The sequence below is a fragment of the Phytophthora infestans genome, genomic scaffold (genome assembly GCF_000142945.1).
Source record: "Phytophthora infestans T30-4 supercont1.47 genomic scaffold, whole genome shotgun sequence".
Lineage (NCBI taxonomy): Eukaryota > Oomycota > Peronosporomycetes > Peronosporales > Peronosporaceae > Phytophthora > Phytophthora infestans.
In genome coordinates this window covers 592,655-620,322 of record NW_003303712.1, presented here as the reverse complement: position 1 = coordinate 620,322, position 27,668 = coordinate 592,655, and the positions used below count along the sequence as shown (strand labels likewise).

Sequence of the window (27,668 nt, the reverse complement as noted above, 5' to 3'; positions counted from 1 at the left end):
AGTCTGAGGCAATAGTGTGCGAGCTCGATGCTTATATTGGCTTAGAGATTGCGATGAGTTTCAACCCAGTGACCGAGATCAAGGAGTTATGGTCTCAGAAAATGTTTATGGGGCAGTCCGACTTTGTGGCAACAATGGCGAGGAGTCGCTTTGAGAAAATTCGGGCGAGGTTTCAGGTGCACGCACCTGGCAGCGTGCCAGTCGAGCGGCGCGAGCAGGATCCGTTGTGGCACAGCCGGCGATTGATGTCACAAATACAAGAGAAGTTCGCCGCGATTGCAGTCCCGGTTGGTGCTGTTAGCTTAGATGAAAACACGGTGCGCACAAAGGCGCGATCATCTGCTAAAACGTTCATGCCGTCGAAACCAGATAAGTATGGCGTGCGTTTCTACTCTGTTGTAGACTGGGAGAGCCTGTATGCCTACTCGGTGTGGGGTAATGGATCCGGCAATCGCACACAGACCACCCCGGCTGACAGATACGTAGACGTCTTCCCAGCGCTTAGATCAGCCTTGTTTAGAACTCTAGATCGCGACGATGCCTGCATCAAACGTAAAGATGCTAGTGCTCTATAAATCGCGATGTGCGGCCACCTAACCAGGACGTATCCAGTACCAACCCAGCATCGTTTGCTCGTTTGCGACAACTTCTACACTCGACACAATCTCGCTAAGACTCTGACCACGTTTACGGATGGCGAAATGAAGCTACTGGGAACTGTTCGTATAGGATTACAGGGCAAGTGGATGGCCGAGCGTTTGGAGGCTTCGAAAGCAAGGATCGATAATGCTGAACGAGGCTCGTGGGAGCTTATTGCAGCGCTGGCTGTACCAGCCGACTGGGAGAAGCTTCAAGGGAAGCACAAGCGTGCGCAAAAAACGATTCCAGCACACCGGCAAACGCCGTACATTCCGCCAATAACAACAGATTCGAACGCGGGCTACATTGTTTTTCGCGACAAGAAAACTGTGGTCTTCTACACCAACGATCTGGCAGGTACTCCTTCGCAGGATGTACTGCCTGGGCATTCTCAAGAGGCAATTCAGCTATGTCGTGGTCCTGCTCCGCTACGGTGGTGGACTGGAGACCAGGTCATGCACCGAAAAACGTTCCAGGTACCGGCCATGATAGTAGCGTACAACCTCTTCATGAACGGCGTAGACCGAGTGGATCAATTGCGGAGCACCAATCCAATCCAACGGAAGGAGAGGCAACTCTCCATGAGCATCCTCACGTGGGCGTTGGACCTTGCGCTTATCAACTCGTTCGCACTGTTCCGAAAGGTAGCAAAAACGGCATCAGCACGCGTAACGCTGCGCGAATTCAAGCGGCGTGTAGCTCAGAAGTTGACATCTGTACAGCAAGCACGGTGGCAAAAAGAGCGCCGCAATCGGGCAGCCCCGAGCCAGCCCATTCAAGATGTTGTCGGAGGCGACGCGAGTCCCCATGCAATCACGCCCAGCTCAAAGCAGCACTCCAAAGGCAAACTAACATGTTATCTCTGCTCTCTGCGAGGTTTTCTCAGCAGGAAAGCGCTTTTTGGGTGCACAGGGTGCCATAGAGGGTTCCACGCTGTTTGTTTTACAGCCTTTCACTTTCAAGACGCACTTACATTCAGCTCAGCTGCCGTCCGGTCAGCCCTCGACGCTCTGTGCCGAAGCTTCAGGAGACCCCCTTGCACACACACGCCTGAAGAAAAACAAGACGATCACGTATCTAAATCAGCTTGAACTGCCATAACGTGGAGAAAGAAGCGGGGTAGACGTACGTGACGATTGTGTTGAGGCGAGAGATCTGCTTGTCGACGCAGAGGGGCAGCTCGACGCGCGCCTCCCTACACAGGCGCCCATTTTTCCTGTAAAAATATAGCTGTGCTAGCGCCTTCTTGACGCTCCGTGGAGCTCGTTGTCCACGCCTCCGTGTCAACATTCGAAGCCTGCTGCTGATGATGTACTTGCTGTACTGGTCCCATTCACACGGCGCGTCGCCGCAGTAGCTGCATGCCCGCGTCGCTTCTAGCTCAACCATCTCTGTGCCAGTTCCCCCCTTGCCAGTTCGAAATTTTGAATATGAAGCAGTACCGTGAGCGACTTCGCTCCATAATTTCACCAACCACGTGGAAAATCAAAGCCATACCATACGCTGATTTTCGTTTTTACTGAAAGCTTAGTGGTCGAGGTAGAGGTCCGGCTGGTAGTGAAAGGGTTAAATCGCGATTCGTACTTAGATTCGTACGTATCATTTTTTTTAGGCGGTCTCATTTACCTCGTCAAGGAGAGCATCCAGAATGCAGTTGCTGATGAGAAAGCTAAGGCCGCTGATCTTGTCGCTCAGCTCACCAAAGAAAGAGGTAAAGTCGGCATGCTTCAGCAGCAGTTGACAAATACGCTGGCGAACATAAAGCTGCGCCAGAATATCGGCGCTATCGAGCACGCAGCCGAGATCAAGAGACCAACCGCCGCCTCGCCAAAAAATTCCCAGAAGCGGCTTGACGGCGCCGAATCTCCACTACTGGAGACCAACACTTCAGCGCACAAGTCGGTTCAAACACGCAAGAATGTTTGCGTGCTTCTTTTTTGCTATGAACCACATCACAATATGTTTTTCTGTACTTCTCTAGTCCGAAAAAATACCATCTCTTCTAAATCGGCGATAACTTCGGTCGTACAGCATTCAACGGAAGCGTGGTTGAGCTAGTTTGAAAGCTCTACTTACGTAGCGTCAGCTCGATTTCTTATGAGCAATTTTCCCGCCAATTTTTCCGATACCTGACTTGGAAAGCAAAACTAGACTCAGGACTATCGTTGTTTCTGCGTCCACCACCACTGCCAGACATCCCATCAACACGTCGTTTTGGAGCCCTGGGCTCGCTCTTGAAGTGACTGCGTTTTTCACAGCTGAAAACACTTGCTTTTCTTCTTGCCATCATGCTTTGCAGCACTGCGGGCCATGGAGTCACCGCCGCGCTTTCCACGCTGAGCTTGCGTCGAGCGACGTCGTGCCTCACCAGCAGCCTTGATTAGCATCTCTTCGCAGGTCGAACTCGCTTCGAGAGAACCTACATAGCCGCCCCAATCCGGGCCCAAACTTGGCAGAAATCTGCTTTTGTTTACTCCATCGGCCAGAGAAACCTTGTAGCACGCCAAGTCGGTCAACATAAGCCGTGTCTGCCGAATGTGCTCAAGCATGTCACCTCCTGCATCGATGTAGAGTAGCATATATTCTCGCTTCAGCGCTCTGACCGTCGTGTCACACACGCGGCGGTAGGGTTTTTGCAGTGCCATCAACATCTGCTGCGGGTGCCCAAGGTCGGCCACCAATGCAGCTTGCTCGTTGGTCAGTGCCGCCAAGATGATCGTCATTACGAGTTTCTGACGCACAGCGTGCTGGTGTAACGGACGATCACCAGTGCCGGACCCTTCAGCAGACAGCTGCCCTACCGTTGGAGGCTTGCGCACCGCCTCCCAAACTTCCTTGACCTCCAGGTAGAGCTGGAGCCGGCGGGCCCACACACGATAGCCAGTTCTGTCGAGCTCGCGTAGTTTGGTAGTGAAGGCAGCCGTAAACACAAACGTCGACGAAGGCGCTGTCGAGCCAGCCGTTGACACAGATGAACTCATAGCCTTTTAGTTCGCTGCAAGGAGATGTGAGAAGTGCTGGAAAAACGAAAAGTGAGTTTGCAATTAGGAAAGAAATACATCAGCGCTTCTGACCTTCCTACTCTTGGCGAGCGCTGTCCTAGCTTCGTGTTTCACGTCTTTGTGTTCCGCCAGGTTGCGGTTGAAGGACACAAGATGACCCAAGCATGATGGCGCTACTCTAGTTGTACTGCAGCGTCCACCTAAGATGTGTCGCTAACTCAGATGTGGTGCCACTCGTCCTGACACGATCCGATGTTGGAGAAGGGTGCAGCTCCCCGCGAGCTTTAAGCGGGAGCTATCAATAATCCTATCTAGATACAACAGCGCCTGACCTGGCGCTCTCGACTGCATCGCACGCTCGATGTCTGGAGACAAGAACGCGATTCGCTGTTGCTCTATACTTTCGAGGCCTGGACGCACTTGGTTCGCAAACGTAAACTCTTTCTCACGCTGCGCTCACTCTGCGCTCGCAAGGAGCAAAGAACGCTTCGCTTTGGCGTGCTAAAACGCGTGGAAAGCAGCCAAATGGGAGCACGAGGACGGCTTCCTGGAAGAAAATTTACGTCTTAATGCGTGCGATGTCTATCGCGAGCTCTCGGTTTTCTTTCATGACGTTTACGGTAGTTTCTCCGATGCTGGATCAATTTTCGAAGGTCTTCCGAGCTCCATGTACGGCAAGAATGGAGCCTCGCAGCATATAGACAGAAATGATCTGGTGCTCACTACGGCTGGATATACTGTTCGACATTTCTACGGCGTTTTGGTCCGGGAAAGTGTCGTGGACGTAGCAGCGCAGAGCGATGAAAGACGGTTGGAAATTGTTTCTATATTTCTAAGTGAAGGTGCCACGACGCTGAAACGTGTGAATCGACACGGCTTGTCCCCAGGGGTCCCGATTATTGATTTTTTTTATTATGCCAACGCTAATTGCTGAATAAATAACGTACTGACAAATGAACATTGGTAGCGTAAAACAAAGGCAACAAACGTAAATTACTGCAATCTAGACCGCCTGTCATCTGCAGGTTTGCAGACATTGTGTCACTCGTTGACGACAGCAGCATCCCAGTGGGATTTGTTCGGACGCAGAAACAAAATCATTTCACTCGAAGTGCTTGACGCTTCGTGCCCAACGTTGCCTTGGCTACGCTGAACAGCCACTCCACAATGTTAGAGGTTGGGGGAATTGACGCCGCCAGTTTGTACCAAGTAGTACACTGGTTTGCCTTCCTTTTCTTCTTGACCTGATTCACAAACGAAGGCGTCTTTGCGGAATTTGCCACAGGAGCTGACCCAGAGGCACCAATTTCATTCACGCCAAATGGCGCAAACGCCGACTTCTCCGCTCTGCTCAACTTATGTATCTTGCCTCCCAGAGCCTTCACACAGGCGGCCTAAGACTGAGGGGAGTGTAAGATTGCTGCACGAGGTCATGAACACACAAATATATACTTAGTCACACAGTACTGTATTGCAGACCATGTTCATCAACATACCCAGATAATCGGAGAACTCGCTACGAAAATCGATCAAAGCGTCAAAGTACATTCTCGCATCTTCCAGCGTGACGTTGTCGGACTGCAGCTCGTAGCTTACCGGCACTTCAGCGCTCTCAAATAAATTGAGAGGCAGATTACACGAGATGGTCCACTGTAGCCAGCCATAGAGGGTTAAGGATCCAAGGCGCTAGTGTCCCCGTCTCCGCCGACGTTGCTGCACGCATCAGATTTTCGTAGTCCGGATGCCGCTTTCTGATCTGCTGCACCAGATTGCTGTACCCCGTCTTAGAAGCCTGTTGGCGAACTGTCGTACAGCGCCACCGGTATTGTACTGGCGAGATGAAATGCACAACCATTTTTTTGTTTTGCCCATAAATACAAAAGTAATTATCGGATTAATGCCGGGAGACCCGCAATGGGAACATGGTAGCACAGATATCACAGACAAACACACTTTGTTTAACGTTCTCGTCATTTATCAAAATGGTGGAAGCTCAAACGTCTGCGGAAAATTGATGCTGATCATGCATACACAGAACATTTCTCGCGATATTTAACAAACAAAGAAGCCTAAAGTGACAAGCTTTACGCCAGGATGCAGCTTGGAATGCAACGCATTTGCAGAAGTTGTTTTTAGCTTCAAGAGCAGCGTAGAGATTGCTGCATGCCGTCTTAAATGCATCGCCGGCAACCCCACTTCCTTGGATGAAATGTGCATAGAAATGAGTAAAAAGGGCATTGTTGATTGTAATACTAAAGTTTGTAAGGACCAAAACATCTGATGCCATATGGAATGAACATAGCCTCGATTTTTTGGGCGGAGCGAAAGACACGCACTTTTCGCTTAAGTGTAGCATGTGAATTTGAGCAGATATTCAAGGATGATTATGACTACTTAAGAGAAGAAATCGATATCTTTCCAACAACAAAAAGCTCATATAAATTGGTTAATTGGATGAGAAGGCAAAGTTTGGTGGTGCATTTCATCCCGCCAGTACAAATAGTACAAGATAAGGGGCTCGTCTTGCTCGCGACTCGGCGACTTGCTGGTTGGTGAACATGACAGAAATGTAAATGAGCAGCTTGCAACTGAAGACAAGCTTGGAAATAAAAAATATATCAGTTGCGGCCGACGTAAATAATTTCATCATCTGCATGGCAATAATTTTTTTACCAATGCATTTTTCGGAACCGTGGGGACAAGTTGTCCTGGCACCTGATGTGGTGACCCGGACCACATCAACTACGCCTTTTATTCACGCAATGCCCAGCACGAGACTGAAGATTGCGGGTTAATTATCGATTGCTGTGGTGTGTGACGTCTCTTATGGTCAGAGTGTGGAGAGCTGGACTACACAACCGCGTATGTGAGAACGGGTCAATGGCACAGTACGATTCGAGACGAGTTGTGGCTTCGTCAAGCGAATATTTGCTTCGCTTGCGACTCCGTTTTCGCGACTAGGGTGACGCGATCTCGAGGGTTTCTAAATGCGCTAAAGACGTGTGACTAATTTTCTTAGAATGTTCACTTCTGTGGTTAAGAGCTGGCTAGGAATTTAAGTGCAAAAATGCGAGTGCCGTAAATGGGGTGGCGTCTACGACGGAGTCTGTCATCTTCTCCATTCAGTTGCAAGTCAACTCCTCCCTTTGCAATGTCTCGCCCATTGAGGGCGTTGCTAGTCTTTATCAGGTCCGTCAAGTACACGCCGCATAGAACTTCACTGGACGTAAAACCCGCAATGATATCCAAGTACCACTCAGCCTTAAAAGTACGAACATTGCGCCAATTCTTCGGTGGACGCACGTACCGAACGTGTTGGAAGTGGCGAAGCATGTATCTTTTCATGGGCTGAAACACCGCTTTACAACGTTGTTGGAGGAGTGGATCCGTCACGCTGGAGCAAAATCTGCAGGTGGACGTATTTGTGGCCAGGTTTACGTCAATGCCGTTCCAATGCCCCTCCAGGACTCCGTAGGGCAGACGTTCTTGGCCTATCGTACTTTTAAAACACCTGGACCCAAACCCCCTCTGAGGCTTGTTCAGCAACTTCTTCAGCTCTGGTATGTTGTTCACATCGACCAATTTGATCCGCGCTTTCATCGCCGCCTCTCGTAGTCATTTCACGCGCTTCCAGAGTTTGCGCTCCTCCTCCACTTGCTCCAAACGACGGATTTCCAACGTATATTCGTCCTCAGACTCCGATTCGTACTCGTTGCCAAACTCCCAATAGTAAGCGCCTTCACCGTAGTCTTCATCGTCCGGACCACCTCTGACAGCCCTCACCTTGTGCCTTCCGTCTTCGGTCACAGTCTCTTCAGGCTTCAGTTCTTCTGGCATCTGTTCGTACAACGGGGCCTCCAGCACTGTTGTGAGTGAGAAGAACATCGGCTGAAAGGTACCGAAGCAAAACATATTCGGGTCGTCGAGATCTTTGATCTCCTTTGGGACCAATTGGTACCAGTCATACGCGCATTTCGCCCCAAAGTGGCACGCGCAGTCTTCGGCAAACGCTCTCAAAGCGCTCGTCGCCACGATGTCCCGAACCTCTTCCGTTAGAGCATCCTTACAGACAGCAAGTACGCGTGACAGCTCCTTCCACCAGAGATAGCGCACCAGTTGGTCTAGTGAAGTGCACTCGCTGCCAAGATGACGTGCTCACAACGACTGAATGTACGAATGAATAGATTCTTTCTTAAGCGGCTGAGCGAGAACTCCTACTAGTCCCAGATTCCTGTTGGAATATCCTGCAAAGTCTTCTTGTCCCGTGCCGCCTCTCATACTCCGATCTGCGTCGAACGCCGGCGTTGCTTCTCCTGCCATGGCGCCAACCTGATCTTCAACACGCCCCCTTCGAAGCACAGCTTCGAAACCTTAGGCGCCAATGCCCACTGCTTGCAACAAGTAACGCAAAAGAGTCTTGTTTAAGGGCTTCGTGAATGTGTCCGCGGGATTCTCCGCGCCCTTCACCTTGTATAACTCGACATACCCTTCTCCACTTGTGCACGCACGTAGTGCCACCGCAATTAGATGTGACGCGTTCGTCGACTGTAGCTCGGGTTCGTCGCCATTATTAGTGCAGCCTGGTTGTCGATCCCTCGTCGAAATTTCACGTCCTTCGTCATCACAATCTCCTGTAATATGTGAAGCTACACATGCTGCCACGTATTCGGCCTCAGCCGTGGAAAGTGCCACAATAGTTTGCCGTCGCGACATCCAGAAAATTGCACCTCCTGCCAGTGTAAATACGAAGCCTGTAGTGCTCTTGCGAGTCTCAGGATCATTCGCCCAATCACTGTCACAGTATCCTTCCAATTCCACCCACATAGCCTCTTCCGAAGACCTACTATATGTAATTCCATAGTCCGTTGTCCCCGCTAGGTAGCAAACCACACGCTTGAGTGCTCCCACATGCTTACTTGAGGGTTTCGCTACGAATCGGCTCAACTATCCCACCGCGAACGCCAGATCCGGTCTTGTTCCGGTGGCCAAGTACATTAGCATCCCCACGACCTTACGATACGAAAAGCTAATCACAGATTCTCCATCTTCTTCAAGAGGTACCAGTCGCATGTTAGTCTTCATCGGATTCCCCACAGCATGCGCCTTCTCAAAGCCTAGAGCTTCCAAGATAACGCGGGAGTACTTGGTCTGGCTAATCTTTATGCCTTCTACAGATTGCATCACCTCCACACCTAAGAATTGCTTCAATTCTCCTTGATCCTTAATTCTATAAGCTTTGTCAATATCATCAAACAGCTTGCACTTCGATGCTTCACTGTTTGTTGCAACCACAATGTCATCCACGTATACCAACACCAGCATGGTAACGTCACCATCAAACCGATAGTACAGACTTTGGTTCCGTCGACGAACGCAGGTATCCCTGCTTCAGCATCCACTTATTCAGTTCTGCGTTCCACTCCCTGCCTGACTGTCTCAAGCCATAAAGGGCTTTCACGACAACGTACATGTGCCCAGCAATTTCACATGGATATCCATCGATTTCCTTCAGGTACTGATGTATTCCCAACCACGCGTTCAGATACGCCGTGTTTACATCCCCTCCGTAGAGTATTAGCTTCAGGATTACAGCAAGAGCTGCCAACATCCTGAACGATGACATGCGGGCCACTGGTGAGAAGGTCTCCACAAAGTCAATGCCTGATCTTTGATAATTTCCAAATGCTACGGTACGCGCCTTGAACCGAATTACATACCCTTGGAAATCTGATTTCAACGCATAAACACATCCAGCTCGAATTGGCTTAGCATCCTCTGGTACTTCAGTAAAAGGAATTTTCTTTAGAACACCCTTTGCCCTTAAAGACGCCATCTCTTCCATTTCCGCTAGGCACCAGAAATCTGCATACTTGGATCGCATCGCCTCACGATGATTCTTCGGGACTTTCACCTGGTTTGCCCTTATCGGCTCACCGTTAGCATCTAATACTCTGACAGTCTTCTGCACCGCGCTCACAATGTACTCATCCAGGTAGCCTGGCCGACGACATTCATCTGCTTCACGCAGACCAGCACGCTTGCGTTTCGGCTCCATCTTATACGCATCGCGCTCCACTCTTTCCTCCTCTGATGATGTTTCATCACGATGAGTCCGTTTCCCAACTACCTTCTGATGTAGTATAGCACTAGTATCGACCGCTTCGTGCTGTGGCTTCACATCTTCGGGTACTTGGCGTTCATTGTCCGCCGCAGTCGCAACACCACTGACCACATAAATAACATCACTTTCCACGATACTTCCACTTTGATCGGGCTGTGATTCTGCTCCGCAGTCACTGTCTTCAGCTTCATCTACTTCTGAACCAACCTGTACTGTAACCGATTCACTTCCATCGCAATCCGCAATGTTGTAGCCTTCGGACTCGTCATTTAGTTCCTTCAATGCTGCTGCAATTGCGCTATCCACGGCAGTCTCCGCCTGCTTGCTAGCTAGCATCTCACTATCAACTTCACTTGCTACAGCGTTCCGCGTTAGGGAGCAATTCGCACTTACGCCTCGATCAAACTCTTCTACGTAGCATGTCGACTGAGTAGGCCGTCGTTCACAGACACCATCATCATGGTCATATTCACCGTCTGGAACTTCATCTTCCACTCCCCAGTTCTCTTCTATATTCACATCATCGAGTGAGTCCTCCCACTCTTCGAGTTCCATGGACTCGCCACTCAACGACTCGGTGATTGTAGTGTCAGGGTCTTGTTCAAAGTGCAACGACTCCAGTCCTGTTTCCAGCTCTGTATCAATTTCATGTCGATCACGATAAAGTACCTCCTCCTTAACACGCAGGTCAGAAACAAACTTCACCGTTCGCTCTTCTGGAAAATACACCTTGCATCCAACCACGTCTTCCGCATACCCAAGAACAAACCCAACTCTGGCATTGTCGTGATGCTTACGACGGCCTGAAGTTAGAGGTATGTGCACGTAGGCCAATGCTCCAAAGGTTCTGATGTGATGGAGATCTGGTTTCACTCCAAACATCTTCTCATACGGAATACCTTGTACTCATGTTGAACACCCGATTCTTTACGTAAACTGCGTTGTTCATGGCCTCTGGCCACAGACGGCGTGGAAATCCTGCTTGGATCATCATCGACTTAGTCATGCCGACCAACGACTGATGCGTGCGCTCGCACAGGTTCAGTTGAGAACACTTTGGACCAACTTTATTGGTTCGATGGCTCGCGCTGCGTACCACCCGTCAATTTCCGCGTTAACGAACTCCCCGCCCTTGTCTGTCAATACTTGGCACACCTTAAAGGTTTCTCGCACATTACTAGTGCGAGTTCGTCCTGCCTGTCTCTCTGCCCAGAGAATGTATTGCTTCAAGTGCTCGTTCACTACCTCGCTTGACTTGCTTGTTAGCATGCGAATAGTCACAAACCGAGAGTAGCCATCCAGAATCACCAGCATTGCCTTGTACCGAGTTCCGTTTCCCTTGCTTGGGATCAACAGATCTGCAAACACCACTTGATTAGGCTTCTCGAGCCCCCTATCAAGTTTCTTCCGGTATGACTTTCTCTTCTGCTTTGCAAGGTGACACGCATCACAATTTTCCTTTTGTCTTTGCGTTAACATCATCCCTCGCACTAGCCCTTTGTCCACCATGGTCTTCCGGTACTGTGGACACGTATGTGCTAAACGTTTGTGCCACATTTTCAACGATGCCATACCATCAACGGCAGTCAGGTTTGCAATGTCCTTGTGATGTGGTCTTCCTTCATTTGAGTGTGAGGCGTAAAATCCCCATGTCGCCTCCACTGGTTTAGCAACAGCCACTATGATACCCTCATCCAGTATGTTGAAGCTGTGAGTATCGCCGTCATGCTCAAAGCTCAACCCTTGTTCAACAGCTCGACCTGGTGAAATGAGTCCGAACTTCGCACCGGGCACGTACAACACATCGTTCAACACCAACGTGGTCTGAACCCCATTCACCTCCGACTCCAAAGCAACAGTGCCTACACCAACGACGCGCGCCGCGAAGTCTGTAGTTACACCATGCACACTCTGCGAATTGCTTGTGTCCTCAGTAAATGCCTTAAAGTCAGCAGAGTTGCCAGTCACATAGGCGTTCGCTGCAGTGTCAAAGAGCCACCAGCCGCTATTCAAGTCCGGCTCTCCACTCACGAGCTGCCCAGGAACTTCATTGTAATTTACCTCGCCAATTTCCAAAGTTCCAATGGCACCCGTTACCACCCCGACATCCTCATCTCCAGATTTCGAATTCGGTGTGTCAGGAGTCTACTGAAGAAAAGTCAGACATCCACGTGCTTTCCGCTTTTCTTCGCCTTCCTTAGCTTCGGCATCAGCTTTCATCTTCGCTCTCTCTGGACAATTTACCTGACATGATCAGTGCTTCTACACACGAAACACTTCCTCATCCTCTTGAATCCAGAGACTGCATATTCATCAGACTTGCCCTTGTCTCCGCTTTTGTTCCCAGTATTTTCACGGCTCTTCTGTAGTCCTCCACGTCCTTCTCCACTTTTCCGGCCGCGGTTGAATTCGGCCTGTCGTGCTGACGCCGACCGAATCATTTCGCGTACCTTAGTGGGTGTGAAGCGACTAGAGTCAGCACTGTAACGGACTGCAGTCTTCAGACTTTCAAACTCATGTTGCTGCGGTAAGCTCTCCAGCATGATCTCCACCATGTCAATGTCCTTAACATCATACTTCAAGGTTTCCAACTCAGTCTTGATGTTGAACAGCTTGCATAGGTGTAGATTCGCGTCACCGCCGGGTGCTAGCTTTATACTCCACAGCTCGTTCACCAAACGCCTAGTTGTGTGAACTTTCACGGTCTCGTTAGTCTTGTTTTCAAACAGATCCACTAACGCTGCCCAGATATCTGTGCCGGACGCCATGTCCTTTATCTGTTGCAGGATCTCCGGTGGCACAGACGTTCCGATCATTCGCCTAATCTGCTTTTGCTTTAGGTCGAAATCCGCCTTGCCTTCTTCCGTACAGAGCTTGTCGCGCTCAATCTTACCGCTCACGATATCCGTAAGCTGCTTCTCCCCGAAAACCGCCTCCATGGCCCACTTGTACGTGTACCAGTCCTTGCCATCCCAGTTCTTGGGAACACCGTCGTTGTTGTACTTGAGCCGCTCCGCCATCTTGAGCAGTTTCCCGGCGCTCACTTGGAAGGTCCGCAGTTTGGGCTCAGAACCCTCTTGTGAAGTGCACTCGCTGCCAAGATGACGTGCTCACAACGACTGAATGTACGAATGAATAGATTTCTCCTTCAGCGGCTGAGCGAGAACTCCTACTAGTCCCAGATTCCTGTTGGAATATCCTGCAAAGTCTTCTTGTCCCGTGCCGCCTCTCATACTCCGATCTGTGTCGAACGCCGGCGTTGCTTCTCCTGCCATGGCGCCAACCTGATCTTCAACAGTTGAGTGTGCAAAAGCGTCACCACATCTGCCAACGTGCATGAGACCTTTGGTCTCTTCAAGGCGTCGTGGCTTACTTTTGATTGGACAGATTTCACAGCTGTGAAATTCTACCGTCTTACTTCAAAATTGTACCACTGCGAAATCATTTTCTCTCCTTGTCAAAACGAATGGCAACTTCATTTACTTCTATTAAACTACAAAAAAACCGCTTAAATTCCCCCTAAGCGTAATGGTACTATTGACAACTTTTGTTCAAAACGGAGAAGTGCTAGATTTGATAATTAGCAGCGTAATGTTGTAGCACTGTTAAAGATTAAACTGCGCTAAAGCCGCAGCAAACGCCTGAATCGGAGTGATCGGAGCTCTGAAGTCCAGGTGAAACTTCTTGTCATTTACTTTGCCGAACTGGAGGTAGATAGGTCGCTCTGAGTTTGGAGCCTCGCCAGGCCCTGCGCGTACAAGCTGGAAGTTCTTCACTGACGGGATAGAGACGCGGCCATTGAAATTGAGACGATAGAAGCCATTTTCAAAGACAGGGTCTTTGTTTTCGAATAACTGGAGCGACTGTGGAGACAAGGGAGAATGTGTCACAGCCATGTCGGCGTTTGTTACGCTTCGGTGTAGATCGATGAGCATTGAGAAAGAAGATAAACTGTCCCCGACTGTGAGGCCCTCAATTTCTTGCCGTTTAGAAAGAGGAGGCAAGATGACCGTCAGTCGACGGGGCTCGGAAGAGTTGAAGGTGCTATCAAAGACCATCGCTCCCAGCTCCGTCTTGCGGCTGAAGTTGCCAACCAGAACAATCTTCTTTTTCGAGAAATTTGAGCGCAATTTGCCAATGTAGTTGCCGCTTTTCTTTGATAATTTGGAGGATATTGCTACCGATCGTGTCATGTCGAAGAGATGGTAGTTTGACGTGCGGTTCTTCATCTGCTTCTCGGCCATCAGAAGGAGCTCGTCGTTGATGAAGAAGTGATATTGTGAGCTCAGCATAGTCTTGACACGTACAACATGGCCTTGGACAAGGTTCGTCTCCGTTCCAGGGTACACTGCGAGTTTGGATAGTCGAGATAGATCCACACTAGTTGCTGTACCTGCTGGCGTTTGGAAGACGACGGCTGGCGTCGACGGCTTAACGGATTCGTCTCCCATCTCACTGTGCGAGTCTTCGTCTGACTGCTGGGATACCTGTCTACTTCGATGAGGAGACTCACTTCGTTCACTTGCTCGTTGTGTCTTATACTTGTCGTCTCGATCACTGTCGTCCGAGTCAGAGTCTTCGTCTGAAGAGTAGGCAGAGCCGTGACTTGCGTCGTTCCAAGCGTGCTCGGGTTTACCACGTTGTCGAATGTCTTGTGCGTTATCTGCCGCAGCCTTTGGCGACGGTCTTCTCTGCAGGATCGGTTTTCTGTTTTCGTTAAGCTGCTTCTCTTCGGGATGATCGTCATCGTCGCTGTCAATGGAGAACGGAACTACCTGGTTTCCGTCGTCCTTGCGAGATTTCGAGTTCAGTCCTTTGTCGCGAGAGGGGGGCGGAGTCAGCATGGAGTGACCGCGAGTTGCCATAGTAAGGTGAATTAGTGACCGACCTTGAAGTGATAACCCAGTCGACCTCTTGGAAATGAGCGAAACCCACACGGGTATGAGCTCTTAGACGGTCACGGTCGTGGGAATATGTCTCGCTGAAAATAGTAGGAATGATACCAAGTAGTAGACGGCATCGACAGTTCCGAAAACTTCCAACAGAGACGCTAATGATAGAGCACCGGTAAACAGACATCACTCGCCCTCAACGCGCTTGTTCTCAGTGGAAAAATCTCCCATAGAATATGACTGCGAAACCCGACCACGCATGGCTTGAAGCAAGACGTCGGGCTCTTGTGGGCTCGATCCTCGCTCCTAGTGACAAGGACCAGTTCATTGAAGCTTCCTTCGCGACGCATTTTGGGCGTAATGTTCCAGAGCCTGGATTCTGGACTGCATTCGACCAGGCGTGCAGTTTTGCAGCGGATGGGGCCCCGTGGCACCAGTCCAGGCAACTGATGCTCTCGTATTCGCTCCCTCAACAGATTAACGGAAAAGATTTTCGGGTGCGAGTAGGAAAGATAACGTACTTCGCGCGGAGTTATCAACCATATCGTCGCTTGTGCTTTGTAGGGCGAGACGATGATGACGCTGGCTGCTACATTTGGCCGCGCGAAGGTTGTGAGTATTCTCTGCCAGGTCAAAGGTGACCCACGAATTGAGAACGCGAAGGTATGCTTTAGCTCAGTTTTATAGTTCCTTAATGGTTACCCATCTCAGCTCTGATGTTGATTCGTAGGGGTGGTCGACAGTGCATGTTGCTGCAGCGTACAACCATGTCAATGTCTTGGAGGCTCTTTTAAACCTTGGTGTGAGTATGAATGAAGCCGACTCCCGTATGGGTTACACTCCACTTCACTTGGCTGCATCCATCGATAATGTCCAAGTGCTCAACTTGCTTCACGAGTCTAGAAAAGCTGATTTCTGGAAGAAGGCGAAGAATGTGTGTATAGTAACGAGCTCTAAGCAAATTATTTACCGCTCTAACTGCTGTATTACAGGGCTATACAATGCTCCACGTCGCTTCTACTCACGGGTCTGAAAAGTGTGTAAAATTGCTAACAAAGACATTCCCAGACATGAAATTCCACGACGACAGTGTCCTCAAAGAGAGTGCAGCCCATAAAGCCGCGAAACACCTTCATCCACACGTTTACAGCCACCTCACGTCGCTTGGAGCTCGAGACGATCTCGAAAATATTGAGGTTTGTTAAATGTTATAGTGCAATTATCATTCACCGGTGCATGGTCTGTATATGTTTAGGACGATACTGCACACAACATGCTGACGACAAACACTCGGTACAACTTCTGACTCTGCAGACCATCGAAACCCGAAATTATTGGGAGAGTATTTGATCTGTAAAACAAAACAATTGTACTTTTTTCTTGCATGTCTTCGGTGTACAAGCTGCTATCGCACTGCGCCAAATGCTATAATTCAGATTCAACTTGATACGAAAAAATAACCATTCAAAAATACAATTGATTTTTCCCTAAGCCTATAATGATTAATTTCTGGCCTGGCAAAAATAAAAAAATCGTTATTTCTGCAAATAAGGGCATCGAATACAGAAATCTCGTTGTATTGACTGATTGGAGATCCACATTCGCTTTTTACTTTGAATGGCACCAAAATGGTACTAACGTTACCAGTAAAAGATTGCCGTTAAATAGCATTCGGGTACATATCTATCCTAATTACGCCTAGCTATGATAAGGGTAAACACCAATAAGCGGTGTGCTAGGCTTGAATTGTGGAGATTAATTAAAATAATTATATATTAATAATTTCTTGATGTCTGGAAGAAAAATAAATTTTAAAACTGACAGATTAAAAAATTCTTCCTCGAGGAAAGATACGATCGTTGGTGTAGCGGGAAATGTTTTTCCTGTGGACATTGATGAAAACATGTGGGTGGGCCACTTGAAGGACACGATCAAGGAGATGAACCCAGCAACGATCACATGCGTATTTACACATGGGTGCAGCGTGGATGCTAAGCGTGCCGAACTTTTTCGAGCGCGAGGGGTGTTCCGAGTCAGAATTCGTGCCAGAGTCGAACGCAGTCTCGTAAGTATGCATGCTTGTTTTTCTTGCAACGTTTTTTAGAATTAAATTAAAATTAATGAAAAACGAAAGTAAATCTATCTGTTAAATCAAGCGACCTTAGCTCATTCGTTTTTAGCGTTATTCACAAGTGAGCACCACAAGTTATTCAGTTATTTCTACTTACTACTAGAACGTTAATGATTTAGAAAGATAGTATTCTCATTCGAAGCAAACAGAGAGCGCATCAAAGCAGCACAGAAGCGCTACTAGCGCACGCGCGAAGCTCGTCTATCCTATCAAAATGGGTACGACGAGAGCAGATTCGTACTCGGAAGAGGAAGAAGAAAGCGTACCTAACACCGAACTTGGGTAATATCCTACGTAGGATATAATTTTGGTAAAGGTATTCAGGTTAGCAGATGGAATGTCGCTCATCGATCATGGTCGAAATATAAACAGTCGTAAAAATGAGATGGATCGATTTGTTGTATCTGCGATCGCATTACCTTTTCAAAACGGCAAAAAGGGGCTGATAAAACGCAAATCTATCGATATCCTGTAAACCGACTAACAGTAAATAAATATTAACCCTTAAAGGAGATCGCCGCAGCCCACGCTTGAGGTTCTCGTCGTTGCATTCTTGGATATGAACTTCCGTACCAGCTTGTAGCGCAAGTCATCGACACTCGCTGGCTTGCAGACGTCTACGTGCGTGGCATCAGAAATGGGCACAAACTCGCCGAAGCCAGGATTTGCCGAAGCTGACGGCACCACCAACGCCTCGACCCCAATGACAGGAAGACGACACGGCAAACTCTCGCCCACACTCAGACACGGGATGTTCTTCTCTTCAAACACCTCCGAGCACCAGTCGTTCAGCATCTCTAGATGAGGAGTCCCATGCAAGTGTTCAGTAACTGGATGCTGGGTGATGTGTCGAGGCTTAAAGGTCTGGATCCTCTGAGCTACAGGACTGCCATGATGAGGAGCTCCATAGAACACAACGCCGTTCACGTTGTCAATGAGGTTCGACTCGTTCTCTTGTGACTCGGAAGTCAATAAAACTTGCTTTAGCAAGACACCGCCAAGACTGTGAGTCACGAAGACCACGGGGCGATCGCCAGAGCCAACACGCGCTGCGTTGAGCTGTGATAGGATCTCGCTGCCAGTTTCCTCGAAGCACATGGGTTTCCAGATAGACCCGGATGCGAGGAGTTGCGAGTCGTAGCCCACAGACAAGACCCGTGGGTTAAGACCTTCCTGCTTCATATCATCAAGCAGCCATTGCTGAGCCCACACCGTGTCTTCCTCCTCCCCACACGTCCACGTACCGAATGGACATCCCAGTAGTCCATGAAGGAAAACGATATCAACGTCGTACTCGCTTTGCTGGTCTCTCGAACTTCCAGACAAGTGGAGAGTGTGAATACCGTCGAGATACTTCACCTCATTGTCCATAGCTACGCCTCGTTGACGTGACATCTGGAATCTTCGGTTCGAACGAGCTCGATGTGCCATCGCTTCCAGTCGAATGTCCTCAGACTTTGTCCATCTCTCAAGGGATTCTTCCAGTTGACAGTCGTCCATCGTGAAGTCTCGAAGCGCGTCGGCCATGTCGTCACACGCGAACAGATTGGCCAGTACACGCGCAGTCTCACGTTGCACCGATTCGTTCTCTGCTCGCAGTAAAATCTGGAAAATCGGAACACCTCCACGACGAACCAGCTCTTCTTGACACTCGGTTCGCTCCATGACGAACGCCAAAGCTCTTAGGGCCTTAGCGTGAGATGCTTCGTACGACAAAGTGGTGGTAGTATTGCCTTGAATGGGTCGCGTGCGAGACCTCGCTTCTTGTACACTGCAAGCTCCTTGGGCGACTTCAAGAGGGACTCTATCCAGCACGGAGTCCAAGACAGCAACGAGCCATTCCTGCACCACCTCGTCCTTGTGAGAACCATACGTCGCCATCTGCTCGAGACACAGCGCTGCTTCCTCCCGGATGTTCTCGTCTCCACTCTTTAGAAACGCAGTGAAGAGCTCGATCCAGCCATCCACGTATCCGTGTCTCAGCACAGCGTTAATGTTCTCGATATCGTCGTCGTAAAGAGGCTCACCGTCGCCCGAATCGCTGACAAATGACAGCGCGTCTTGATCCAATACAAAAGCTGCGTCTGTAGTTGCTGGAGTGGCGAGGTAGCGAATCGCTTGAAGCAGTTTTGCAGTCACTTGACGGTCCGAGTCTTCGAGGATACGAGCTCGCAGCGTATCCAGCGCCCCAGCATCAATGAGTTGTCGTTGTAAACCGTGGTCGACTTCAGATAACTTGGCTACAATCTCGATGGCGCAACACGCCAGAGCTTCATTCGAAGAGCTCATCCACCGCACGATAGTATCTGCGTGACGTCGCATCCTTTGTGCCACTGCTACGTCATTGCTGAGCTCATTCATGAGTCGAGCAGCTTGGAGTTGCACGAGTATCGAGCGTTCCTGGCCAATTCCAGCCAGTGCGTCCCACAATTTATCACTTTTGATAAGTTTTCGACGTGTCTTGGCTGTACTGTCATCTCCAAAAATCACTTTCCGCAACTTGTAGCGTCTGCTAACAGCTTCGGGCGTTGCAGCCTTGGTTAACCCCCACAACGCGAACTCGAGGTATGGATCCGGTACATCTGCAACAGCCAATGACAAGAGTGACGCCAGATTTGCCGGTCCAAAGTGGCAATTGTTGCTGTCGAAAGCTACCAGTCGATGCAGTGCATCCCCCACTCTCGAGTCATTATCGTGCACTTCGGCCAGATTCAGCAACGCCTGCTTGCCGTATCGTGTCGCTCTTTCTGCAATGGCTTGCGCACACTGCGGATTAGTCGACAACACGCTCATAGCGCGGTACAATTCTTCCTCTAAATCTCCCTGGAGTGAAAAATTGTTATCCGAATCGGACAATAAATTCACGAGCATGGCGAAGCTGGAGCTGCCCAGAATTTGGTCAGCATCCCATCCGTTCTGTTCGGGGGAGATCTGTTGTAACCAGCTCACGAGACTTTGATACACCAGACTGTTCGTCATCGCCACTTCGAGGACTTCTTTGCCTTTTTCCATTGTCGGATAGGGAAGTGACGGGGTTGTGAATGTTTGACGCGTGGAGGCCACAGAAGCGGACGACAGCCAACACGCCACATCGCGGATTAAACTTTGTTGCAGTCCCAGTTCTTGTCTCGACGTGGCTTTTAACGTTCTCGATCGAATCTGTCGCCTCGTATTGCGTCTGGAAGTTGGTGAAATTGTTGGGTCGTTTGAGTCAATATTCCTAGTTTTGTCGTCATCGCCGAGATACACGAAGCTGGCGCTGGCACTGACACTGGCACCGGCTAGCAGAAAGAATGGTCGTTTGGCTACGTGCAGCATGGTGCAGCGATCTGGAAAACTGGGGAATGAGGCGAAGTAACGCAGATACCTAAAGTGCAAGTTCGGTCGTTTCGGGATAAGCTGGGAGATGTGGAAGGGGAAAAACACATGGAGAATCTGACGATGCGGTGAAGGACAAAATGTAGCGTGTTTGAATCTGCGCGTTGGCTATTAATAATATTTAGGCTGTCACCAAATGCGGACATCCCTCACGGCATTCATCGATATAAGCTAAAACCTCGTATGGGAACCTCGTATGGGAATTAACAGTAAGAATAGCCTAGCGTTACATCACTTTGAAGAAAGTGTCAGTTGAGCTCATGACGTCACGACGTTTGAGTTTATGTACACTTCCAGTCTGCATGCGCTCAGATGGCTACATTTAGAACGTCATCTCGATATCCAGCTGTGACACGGCGACAAGTCCACGACGCGATCCTTCAAGGCAATCAACGCCATGGAGCAGAATTTCCAGCCTTGAATCCTTTAGTGGTACGCGATACGCAAGCGAGTGAGGTCGATTGCAGTCTCGTCGAAGGGGTACGCGCCGGGGGCAAGACGGTCATTGATCCAGGCGCGCGGGATGCGAATGTCTGTCAGGTACACGCCGCAGAGCACACCTCCAGGTGTGAAGCCCGCGATCAGATCGAGCCATTCATTTCCCTGGAAGTTGTCGCCAGCTTCGTTCCATCCACGTGGAGGACGCACATAGCGAACGTGCTGCAGATGACGCGTCATGAACTTTTTGAGAGGCTGGTAGACATCTCGACAGTGCTGCCGCATCAAGAACTCGTACTCGGCCTCTCTGAACTGCGGGTTTAATGGACCCTCGACCATGCTGTCTGTATTAGTATCGCAGAAACGGCACAACGTAGTGTCAGTAGCTAAATCCACGTGTATATCCCTCCAGTGCGCTTCCACCATGCCCGCCGGACTGCGTTCTTTCGAACGGAAGAAACGCGAGCCAAAGTCCGTCTCTAGACTGTCCATCAAGCGGGTGAGCTCCGCCACATCGTTGACGTTAATTGGACCCAGCGACTGTCCAATCTTCCTCGCCACATTCAACTGATCTTCAAGCGCCGTAGCAAGAGAGAACACGACCGGTTGAAGAACTCCGTACTGTCGACGCTCGAAGCTGCGGTCCAGTTGAAGAACCTGGAAGCAGTGCGGCTGAATGCCTTTGCAGATCAAACACATGGCTTCTAAGAGATGATGACGAGCATTGAGCAAGCGAGGAAGAGACAGATCACATGGCAGATCGTGACGTCTGCACCCGCAGCGATCGCGGTGACCGGCCACTGTCCTTGCCGGCACCAAGCGGTGCCAGTCGCGCAAACACCCTTTGCCGAAATGCACCTCTTCTCGTTCGTAGAAAGTTTTCAGACCTTGTGTGGCAACAGCATCGCGTACATCCTGCGAGACAGAAGGAGAGCAGTGTATCAACAGATTCAACGCGTCCTCTGGCGACAGGAATGAGGAAAGATGCAACGGCAGCATTGCTAGCACGTCCGACAGCGACGATTCATCATCCACTGAACTAGTTTTGGTTCTTTTATTGGTCGTCTCCTGTGTGCTGCTGCCCTTATTCATCGAGTTGCTTCCGTTGTGCTGTTTCGGGATTAATTCAAAAATGAGGAAGATCGTCAGGAGCTTGCAACTTGAAGTGAAGTTTCTAGAATTTAAAACCTTGAGTTGCGCTAAAGGAATCCAGCAACTTAGACAGCTTCAACGCACACCCTTGAGTCAGGAAACCTAGACGTCTATCATCGCTGTAAGGTCCACAATTCGTACAGCGCCAGCAAGTAAATATCCCTTTAAATCACTGCTAGCGACCTGCACAGCACCAAAACTCCCGCTAATACCAGTATATATAGGGTGAACATACCTCCCCTCCTCACTCTTCTGCACGTTGCACGGGTCTGCGCTCTATGACCGGTTTAAAAGCTCCTAAAGCAAGTCGGTCGCTGATCATTCTGGGCAAAATGCGAAGATCCGTCAGGTAAACGCCGCACAGCACTCCAGCGGGCGTGAATCCTGCAATCAAATCCATCAGGTAGTCTCCTTGAAAGTCATTGTTGGTGCAATTCCAGCCCCGACATGGCTTCACGTATCGGACGTGCTTCAGATTTCGGAGCATGAACAGCTTCAGCGGCTGATACAACGCTGCACAGTGTTGTTGCAGGAGCCGAGCGAAGACTAACGTGCATCTCTCACATCGATGCTTGGACGAGTGCTCTACAATGAGCTGGCAATAGCGACAGATTGTGGTTCCCGTTTCAAGATCCACCGCGATATTGCGCCAATGCGCTTCAACGGCGTTCCCGGGAGTGCAGTGCTGCTTCCTGCCGCTGAAAAACTGCGTTCCGACCCCCATTTGCACTGTATCCAGGAGTCTTGTCAACTGTTCCACGTCATCTGTGTCGATCTCGTCGGTCTGGATCGTCCCCGTGCTCCTGCTTTTTGTCGGCTTCTCCTCTCGCTGCCTCTCTATAGCTTCAGCCAGCGAGAAGACCACGGGCTGCATGGACCCAAATCGAGGACTAGCGTACTGTCCGTAGTGCATCTGAAGCACTCCATCACACACGAGAGTAAATCCGTCATCTGCTAGACACATGGCCTCGAGGAGATGCACGCGGGCGTTGCGCAGGCGAGGGAGCGGTAGATCTTTCGGTGCGTCGGGGAAGCACTCGATACACATGCCCTCGCCGCCCTCGGCTTCCTCCGGGACAAGCTGATGCCAGTCTGAGCAGCATTTCTGGCCGAAATGTACGGAGTCTCGCTCGTAGAAGATTTTGAGGCCGAAAGTGGCGAGAGACTCACTCAACTCAGGCTTGAGGAGGCGTGAGAGGCAGCGCAGCATGCGCGAGAGGTCGTGTGGTGTCAGGAACGGCACGAGCTGCAGATGTAGCAGCGTCACCAGGTCTGGTAGCGTGATGAAGTCGGGGGAGGAAGGTACAAGACAGCACGGCTTCTTCATATTGCGTGCGCCGGTGGCGGCACGGCGCTTGACCATGGCGACGAGTGCGGAATTGGGAGATGGATGGGGAGTGATGGTCAAGTTCAACTTTGGCGGGGCAATGCGACCACCGAAAAATTCAGCTCATTCAGAATTCTAAAAATCATGCCGCGCTCACTATTAGCACTTCTTGTCGTAGACGTGTTAGAAATGGCTCGACAATTGGGCAGACTCTTTCCTTCCCATTACCGCTAGAGACTCCACATGATACAGTAGTCTAGTACTACAGTACATCTCATATTGCCCAACGAAAGGATGTACTACAGTATGTATTAAAAAGTAAAGCGTTAGTGCTCACGTCAAGTGAACGCTGGCACTGCATGGCACATGAATATAACGCGGAATCCTTTTTATCACCTTGAATGACTTGCAAAGAGCGTGAGAAACTATACTCATTAGTTTAATCGACTCCTGGATTTTTATCGATCCCTTTCGTTCCCGTGGTGGGTGTTTGGTCATCTAACTAGCTAACAACTCCAGCCAACCCATTAAAGCCCAACATGAGCACTTAAGCTCATTTGACAAATTACCGTCCAAACCAGGGTTGTCAACGGCGGGTTTTCGAATTTGTCCCCAGTCTCGTCTGCCCCCCCCCCGGCCCCCGCCAATGCCCGGTTACCAGAGTGGGAATTACTGGGCCAACTGGAGGACGTACTGTTTACACCAATAAAAACACCAAAACTATACTATCAGCACCGCTAAAGCACGGCTAGCACAGTAATGTCACTAGCATCACCACTTTTTAAAGACTGACCACCGCAATAGTACGGCCTGCACCAACCATAATTCAATCGCTAATTTTGCCCAATCCGCAGCGTGCTCGTCACAGAAATATCGTCCAACGAGCGCAGTTCCCCAGCGAGGGGGGGGGGTAAGGCAAGATCATTTTCCAACCAGCCGCATCAAGCTCATTCTTCCAGCTCCTTCCTTTAGAAATGACCATATGACACCCCTGGCAGCTTCTTGCCTCAACAATGCCATGCGTCCAGACAGCGAACCTTCTGGATGGTTTCAAGCAGACTACTGTCTTACCCCGCATATAAGGCATATGTGCTGTAAATGAATACAACACTGCTTGTGTGTTATATTCGTTTAGAAAGCCTATGTGTTGTACAACGAACAAATTGTTTGACTTTGAAGAATCAAGTTTGTGGGTCCTGGAATCTGGCTTGCTTGACCCTCCTACGCGATCGGGTAGGGTTCAAACCCGCCTGCGTGCAGTTCACATGATGTTGTGATTGATAACGGGTTTTTCTTTCTATTCGTTGAGCGCATCGAGTGTCGGGTCGTTCGGAGGGTGAAACAGTAACGCGGATCGGATATTCTGAAATCTTGTCCTCGGCATAGTATCTATAAAGGCAGCTTGACCAAGAAAACGACTGTCAGACCAATACTCAGCAATATCACTCGGCGAACAAATACTAATTGCAATTTCAAGCCCGCAATATGCATTGAATTCACTCTCAGTAAGTTTGAACTGGCCTCTAGCAGTAAGAACATCTGATGTCCATGCCAGGAGACTGTGGCGAAACGTGGCCGTCACAAATAGGGCAAACAATCCGTATTCGGCGTTTTCACGGTAGGCTTTCGCCACCTTTGCGTCAGCAGCGACATGGAGCCCGCTCTGCATGTCCAGTGCATCCATGTAGACTCTGCCATAACCACTAGGCTCATAGATGCTTGGCACACTGCTACGGGCTGTCTCCGCCGGTATCTGCTGCTGATTTCCGCTTGTTTCGCCCTGCTGTGAGCTGACATTGGGGTTGCTTGTCGACTGGAGAAGCCACTGTGTAACGGGGTACGTATCCCTAAGTGTACCCTGGTTACATGAAGTGTGACACTTCACACTTCAGGAGTATGACACGTCATACTCCGAGATATTTGGTACAAGGTACCAAGGTCGTTCAAAGCCAACCATTGGTTAAATGACATTGCATTTCTATAGGTAACTAACAGTTTGTATTAAACCCAAACTTAATCTACCTATAAATATACTCAGTTTACAATCTACCTTATTTGGGTCACTTCGCTCTCTTTAATAAAAGAGGGGACCTGTGAACTGCCGTTCACTGAGAGTTTGTGTACTCTCGGAAGATAACTTCCTCTAGCGCAAGGTGCTGTGTGACCCCGTCACACTTGGTAGCACTTGTAGTCAATCACGCCACCGCGGTTAGACTACCTGAACCTCTCCGAAGTTCGTTGCCATGGATAGGAACGACTTCTCCCATATGAACGACTCTCAGTTCGAGTCAGTTCGGAAGATGGCAGGCATCTTCGGGATGGAGGCCCTGCAGAGCCTGGTGGTATCAACACCGGCTGAGCAGCTCGAGCGCGTCAATGCATTCGACGCGTACGAGCAGGGTCTCATCGCGCATGTGCGGGAGAACCTGCAGGCTCCGGCGGCGAAAGCAAATCCGCCTCACCCGAAGCCAATACGGCTGAAGGTAAAGCCGTATGAAGGGAAGGAAGGCGAGAACCTTCACTTCTGGGTCCGAGAAGTAGAGCTCGCGATGGACGCGGCTCTGAACTCGACCGAGCAACTGCGTGTTGCTTTTGCACTCTCCAACCTTAGCGGTCGTGCTAAGAGTTGGGTGTACACTCGGGAAGCAACATCCCCTGGATGTTTCACATCCTGGGCTCAGCTGTGCGAACAGCTCCGAGCCGCGTTCCTCCCGGCGAACTACGAGTACCGCCAGCGTTCGCGCTTCCTCGCGTGTAAACAAGGAAGGCGCGAACTGCACGAGTATGTGCAAGAGATACGGGAGCTCACGGCGTCCCTAGTGGGAAACCCACTCAATGAGCACATCAAGATGACTGTGTTCATGGACGGCCTTCGAGTGGGCCCCGCACGCACTCAGCTGTTCCGGGTGCAGGCAAGCACCGTTGAAGAGGCGATTCAAGTGGCTCTTCAAGAAGAGTACAGCCATCGCCAGGCGCGTACGCCGGCCTCAGCGTGGCCTGGGAGCTCCTTGTCGGCTCCCGGTCGAACAAGCCCCAACGGACCAGTTCCCATGGAACTCGGGTCCGCCGAACAGCGTGACATCCGCTGCTTCGGCTGTGGGAAGATGGGCCACCTCAAGCGCGACTGTCCCGCGGAAAGACTCCGCAGACGGTCCTTCCCCAAGCCCGTCCTCAAGGGTCGCTGGCAGAAGCCAGGATCCCGGGGACAGGGGAACGCAGGGAACTAGTAGGGGCGGGGCGCCCTACTGGGGAAGAACTAAGTCTTCGTGATGGGTGCGCGGGTGGCGCGTAACACGGAAATTTAGCCCCTGAGAGTCTTCGCACTCTCGAATCGGCAAAGAGCAGCGGCGGGTTGCTCGTAGTACACGGATGTGTACGGGGATACGATCATCCCTTTAGAATCTTGATTGACTCTGGGGCGTCGAAGAATTTCGCACGCCGCCAGACGGTTGCTCGTAACAGCAACAAGTTGTCCGAAGCTTTGCGAGAAAGCAAGGGCAACGGGACGGTGTCAGTGCGACTGGCCGACGGGAAGGTCGTCACTGTCCCCAAGGTCCAAGTAAATCTGGCTGTCAAGTTTGAAGACTTTGACAGCCTCGAACAGTTCACTGTTCTCGATATGGATCCATATGATATGATCCTGGGCATGCCCTGGCTTGAGAAGCACGAGCCCTGGATCGACTGGCGAGGCAAGGCAATCGGTGCCAGCCGCCCTGCGCAGTCCGACAGAGCATTGGTGAGTCATGTTCCCACCTCTGTCAGGACCCGAGGCGCCCGCGAGGACTGCCAGGGTACCAAAGCATCCGGCAGATGCTTGGGAGTCGTCGACGTATATGACGACACCGAGGATGTTTTGATGGTGGCCGCGCCCAGAAGAGGCGCCGACCAAGTGGGTAACTTAGGTCCACAGGCGGGTAACTTAGTTCCGCAGGCAGCTGCAGCTGTCATGAACACTGAGAACAGCGTGTTCAGAGTGGGTAACACAGTGCCACACACGGTCGCCCAGACCTTAACTGAAGAGGAAGGCGTTGAACACGCTTCCTGTGTGGGTAACACAGTGCCACACGCGGTCGCCCAGACCTTAACTGAAGAGGAAGGCGTTGAACACGCTTCCTGTGTGGGTACAACAGTACCACACGAGGCCACGAGTGCCTCGGATGTCGTAGCGACGACATCCCTAGACGTGGGCAGCAAAGCTCCCCGTCACAGACGCCGTCGACGAAGACGCCACCGCCGCCTCAAGTCGGATCCGAACTTCGTTCCGATCGACGTCGCCTCAAGCGACTTGGAGTCCAGGGCCCGGGCTCCTCCGACAAGGCCGGTAGAAGAGTGTTATCACTTCTTCGATGGCGAGACAGGTTTACCCGTCAAGGCATCTGGTGTCCATTTGGAACCGTTGCCAGAGGTTGCAGAGATACTGAACCTCGAGGAAATGACGGCTGAGTCTTTCCTGGCCAACCTCAAGGCTGGAGAGATTGCTGAGATGGTACTCATGAGACCTGAGACCACTCAGGAGGAGCTGAACTCCTCCTCTGTCTTGGACGAGAACGTCCTGGAAGACATGAACAAGCAGCGTCAGGCGCGCTTG

At 50.4% G+C, this 27,668-nt stretch overlaps 4 protein-coding genes across 4 annotated transcripts; 1 reads left to right on the top strand and 3 right to left on the bottom strand.

Annotated features, from left to right (window-relative positions):
- Positions 1–13,367: 13,367 nt before the first annotated feature.
- PITG_17018 (uncharacterized protein) lies at positions 13,368–14,627 on the bottom strand (the record flags this gene model as incomplete). The annotated part of the gene is made up of 2 exons (XM_002897179.1): positions 13,368–14,469; positions 14,530–14,627. The coding sequence occupies 2 exons, from the start codon at positions 14,625–14,627 to the stop codon at positions 13,368–13,370; spliced, it is 1,200 nt and encodes a 399-aa protein (XP_002897225.1).
- A 263-nt stretch (positions 14,628–14,890) lies between these two features.
- PITG_17017 (uncharacterized protein) lies at positions 14,891–15,859 on the top strand (the record flags this gene model as incomplete). Its single annotated transcript, XM_002897178.1, has 4 exons — positions 14,891–15,157; positions 15,219–15,317; positions 15,385–15,588; positions 15,647–15,859. The coding sequence occupies 4 exons, from the start codon at positions 14,891–14,893 to the stop codon at positions 15,857–15,859; spliced, it is 783 nt and encodes a 260-aa protein (XP_002897224.1).
- Positions 15,860–17,278: 1,419 nt separating this feature from the next.
- Positions 17,279–20,114, bottom strand: PITG_17016 (uncharacterized protein; the record flags this gene model as incomplete). The annotated part of the gene is made up of 1 exon (XM_002897177.1): positions 17,279–20,114. One exon carries the CDS (start codon positions 20,101–20,103, stop codon positions 17,290–17,292), a length of 2,814 nt encoding a protein of 937 aa, XP_002897223.1.
- Positions 20,115–21,997: 1,883 nt separating this feature from the next.
- Positions 21,998–23,116, bottom strand: PITG_17015 (uncharacterized protein; the record flags this gene model as incomplete). Its single annotated transcript, XM_002897176.1, has 1 exon — positions 21,998–23,116. The coding sequence occupies one exon, from the start codon at positions 23,114–23,116 to the stop codon at positions 21,998–22,000; it is 1,119 nt and encodes a 372-aa protein (XP_002897222.1).
- Positions 23,117–27,668: the final 4,552 nt, after the last annotated feature.